General features: G+C 41.8%; 1 protein-coding gene across 1 annotated transcript; it reads left to right on the forward strand.

Moving 5' to 3' along the window:
* The first annotated feature begins 867 nt into the window (after positions 1–867).
* Positions 868–2,396, forward strand: HBE1 (hemoglobin subunit epsilon 1). Its single transcript, XM_053561582.1, has 3 exons — positions 868–959; positions 1,081–1,303; positions 2,146–2,396. Exons 1-3 carry the CDS (start codon positions 868–870, stop codon positions 2,272–2,274), a joined length of 444 nt encoding a protein of 147 aa, XP_053417557.1. The 3' UTR covers positions 2,275–2,396.
* The last annotated feature ends 2,277 nt before the right edge of the window (positions 2,397–4,673 follow it).

Raw genomic sequence — 4,673 nt, forward strand, 5'->3', positions numbered from 1 at the left:
TGGTTTTAAATAATTTTACATTTCTCAGCTGTCTCACTGGTGAGAAGTATAGGCAGGACAGACAAGCACAAAGATTGCTCAGGGTAATATCCCCAAAGTGGCCAATTTCCTCTATAGTCACAGATAAATGGAAGGAGAAAGTGTTCCCTAGAAGCATGAGGTATAATCTTGTTCTTTCCATCCTTTCTAGGAACCAGGTCTTAGTATTACACTTTGGAATTAAGGCTTTAATATTGGGGTGAAATTTTTACTACTCCTTTCAATTTCAAGAAGGGACCATGTATGGTTTTTATCTCCCTAGAAAAACTAAGATCCAGAGGTTTGATTACAAGTCAGTCATCAAGAGTGCTAGAATTGGATGAAACTCCATGTCAACAGCTTACCCTTTTTCTTCCTTGGCCAGGCCTGTCCTTGTCATTGTCACCATCCTTAACCCAAATATTAAACGCATTTTGGCTGAAGCTTTTTTCCTACCTGAGGCTTAGTTCCTTTTTATGAGACTTTCTTGGAAAAGGGGGAATGAGAGAGATGTTTGTTATTTTGGAAGGTGATGTGGGGAGAGAAGAGAGTGAAAAAAGGGAATGAATGAAAAATTGTGCTGTGCTTGGAGGAGGAGGCAAGGAAAGAAAGATCTCAGCATTCCCCACACATTATCTCAATGTGTACCTACTTCACTGCTGACCCTCTCTTGACCTGGCTCCACCCTTGAGGGACAGAGCTTAGCCTTGACCAATGACTTCTAACTACCATGGAGAACAACGGGCCAGAACTTCGGCAGTGGAGGATAAAAGGCCACATAGAAAATCAGCAGCATATACCTGTTTTGGACACAGTTGTGACCACCAGCAAGCTCCCAGACTTGACACCATGGTGCATTTTACTGCTGAGGAAAAGGCTACCATCATGAGCCTGTGGGGAAAGGTGAATATAGAAGAGGCTGGAGGCGAAGCCTTGGGCAGGTAAACACTGGCTCTCAGTGCATGCGAATAAAGGGGAATATAACCCTGGCAAACTGACCAGGAAAGTCCTAAAGATTTTGAGTATCACTAATTTTCCAACTGTTATGATGATGTATCTTAGGCTCCTCGTTGTCTACCCCTGGACCCAGAGATTCTTTGACACCTTTGGAAACCTGTCCTCTGCCTCTGCCATCATGGGCAACCCCAAGGTCAAGGCCCATGGCAAGAAGGTGCTGACCTCCTTTGGAGAAGCTATCAAAAACATGGACAACCTCAAGGGCACCTTTGCTAAGCTGAGTGAGCTGCACTGTGACAAGCTGCACGTGGATCCTGAGAACTTCAAGGTAAGTTCAGGAAATGCCTCCATGCTCTTTTTGGCTTTTACTTTGAGATAATAATGGAAGGTTAGACTATGATTAGAAGGATCAACAAAGATTTCGGAAAACGTAGGTCCAGTTTGGTCTTAGAAAGACAGATTTCCGGTGGGCATAAGCAAGACCAACTTGATTCAGAATGAGGGACAGTAAAGAGATACTAACAGGCTGAATTTTCTTACCACTTTTCAGGAACATTTTGTCAGAACTGGATGGTTTTATCCTGGAGAATAATATTATATAATAGCAGACCTCTGCAAAGAGAAATGCATTTGTCTTTTTGTAGATGAAGGTCTGTCTCAAGGAATGACAAATGTCTTATTTTATGTGGGTCTCGATAATCCAAGGTTAGGAAAAGATTTTGTTGAAAATTTCAAAGATATATTTTCTCAAAGAAAAATACAGCAAATTCTCTAAAATACAGTCTCTGTCAGTATTGTGATGAAACGAAGGCTTGTTAGTACATTGGTTGGAGATTTTAAACTCCCACTGAGAACTCTTTAAGCATTGAAATCTGATATTTACAGAAATAATAATAAGAAAGGGAGAAAGGGAGGCAAATAACAATGGTGAAATAGGGACAGAGAGTGAGGATATAGGTAAGCAAGATATTGAATATAAGGTTAAAAAAGAAAACAAACTAAATTAAGCCTATGTTTATCTAAACTTATTGGATAGGCACAGCCCTTGGAGCAGTTTGAGGTCAGGGTTGTCAGGGAGTATAAGAAGCCACCTTTTTTTCCCTACAAATTCTTTTTGAAAACTTCTACTCAACATGCCATTCTGTCTTTCATTTTGTCTTTCACTAACAGCTCCTGGGAAATGTGATGGTGATTATTCTGGCTACTCATTTTGGCAAGGAATTCACTCCTGATGTGCAGTCTGCCTGGCAGAAGCTAGTGTCTGGTGTTGCCACTGCTCTGGCCCACAAGTACCACTGAGTCCTTTCTCCAGTTTGCCAGTGTCCCTCTGTGTGTCCCTGACATCCTCCTCCTGAACATGGGGACTGGTCTGACCTTGAAAGCATAGCTTCTGTTTAACGAACTACTTTCTATTCAGTAAATAATAATAATAAAAAAAATCACTTATCTTCTCTGTCTTTTCCTTGTATGTTAAAGAAAAAAAAGGGATTATGGGCTGAGGAAAGCAAAAGCAGCTTTAAAAAGTGTGTGGGGATTCATCAAAAGAAGGTGGATGTTATAGAAAGATTCTACAGGCCCAGGGAGGATGCCAAGATGGGGCAGAGGTTTTATAAGGCTGGTAAAAGCATTAGATAAGTGGGCAGGCACATGTGGGAAGTGTGGGCAGAAACTTACTGCACAGGGGGAGAAAGAAGGGGGTAAGTGGTAACTGAGAAAGCAGATGTGCAGTATACATCAAATTTCATTATTAAAAACAATGCTCTGTAGGGATCCCAGATCTATACTAGGGTTAGATACTTTAATTTTAATTTATCTATGGTACATTTATCTATTGTACAGTTAGCTTGATATGGAGATAAAAGGATGAGTTGAATAATGGATTGTATGTTTCCATAAAAAGTCTCATTGAGTCAACAATAGTCTACTTTTCCATAGGATCACATTATCTCTATGAGAAGCCAAACCTATGACACTTGAAATCATTGTGCATTACTTTCTGACAGAATGTAACATGTTCAAAGATAGAGTTAGAGTTAGGCTATGGTGGGAACTTTTTTGAGAGTAATGATAACCACTTCATGAAGGCCATAAAATACTAACAAAGTTTCATAATCTAAAACCAGCCAACGGGGCTTAGTGATTTGCATGAAACCAGTTCTCTGGAAGTAGAGGGGAGAGTAAGACATGGGTAGAGTATACAGAAAGACCAGATAGTGCAGGTCTTACAATTTTAATCAATGAGTAAGGGGGCAGCGCCTGTGGCTCAGTGAGCAGGGCGCCGGCCCCATGTACCGAGGGTGGCCGGTTCAAACCCAGCCCCGGCCAAACTGCAACAAAAAAATAGCCGGGCATTGTGGCGGGTGCCTGTAGTCCCAGCTACTCGTGAGGCTGAGGCAGGAGAATTGCCTAAGCCCAGGAGTTGGAGGTTGCTGTGAGCTGTGTGAGGCCACGGCACTCTACCGAGGGCAATAAAGTGAAACTCTGTCTCTACAAAAAAAAAAAAAAAAAATCAATGAGTAAGGGCAATGAAATGCCTAATAGAGTAATCCAAAAATATAAAAAATATAAGATTGTAGTATGCTGTTGGCAAGAGCAAACAATAACAATTCTTAAGATTTTAAGTGACTCATGGAATAAGATTTTGAGGGAAAGCAATCTATGGATGACGATTCAAGAGAACAGATATAATAGTTGAACCCCAGGAGAAGCAGTGAGATCTGCAAAATGTGAATGATGGACAAAGGTAGAATGAGGAGGATGTGGTTATCTGATTGGCTGGGGAAGATGAGAAGGAAGAAGGAGGATGTGGATAACTGAAAGCTCCCAGACAGGGTGAACATAGCAAAGGAGGCCATGCAATGAACTAGAACCCTCAGCAGGAGGGGTATTAACTGACTCACTTTTGAATGAGTGCTAGTTTGCTCAGGGAGTCTTGACCTTTAGGTCCTGAGTCCTTCATAATAAGGCTTGAGACCTTTACACCAAGTTAGACTGCTATATCTTAGAAAATAAAACTTGAATTACTCTATTAGGCATTTCATTGCCATTAGACTTTGATTAAAATTTGTCCTGGGGCGGCGCCTGTGGCTCAGTGAGTAGGGCGCCAGCCCCATATGCCGAGGGTGGCGGGTTCAAACCCAGCCCTGGCCAAACTGCAACCAAAAAATAGCCGGGCGCCTGTAGTCCCAGCTGCTCGGGAGGCTGAGGCAAGAGAATCGCGTAAGCCCAAGAGTTAAGAGGTTGCTGTGAGCGTGTGACGTCAGGGCACTCTACCCGAGGGCGGTACAGTGAGACTCTGTCTCTACAAAAAAAAAAAAAAATTTGTCCTGTATTGCCAGGCGTTGTGGCAGGCGCCTGTAGTCCCCGCTACTTGGGAGGCTGAGGCAAGAGAATCACTTAAGTCCAAGAGTTTGAGGTTGCTGTGAGCTGTGACACTATGGCACCCTACCAAGGGCAACATAGTGAGACTCTGTCTCAAAAAAAAACTTAAAAAAAATACTAGTCCCGTAATAAAAAATAATAGTCCTGTAAATTAGTTTTTAATTTGGCTTTATATCTCCACAATAGAGATGAAAGACCAATGATTATTGTAGTTGTAGGCTATTAATAGCACTTTTCTCTATGAGATCTGTAAGTTTCCAACATGCCTCTAAACAAACAGTGGTTTTTTTATTCACTAATTATCGTCAGTCAACAGA

The sequence above is a fragment of the Nycticebus coucang genome, chromosome 14 (assembly GCF_027406575.1).
Source record: "Nycticebus coucang isolate mNycCou1 chromosome 14, mNycCou1.pri, whole genome shotgun sequence".
In the NCBI taxonomy this organism is placed as follows: Eukaryota; Metazoa; Chordata; class Mammalia; order Primates; family Lorisidae; genus Nycticebus; species Nycticebus coucang.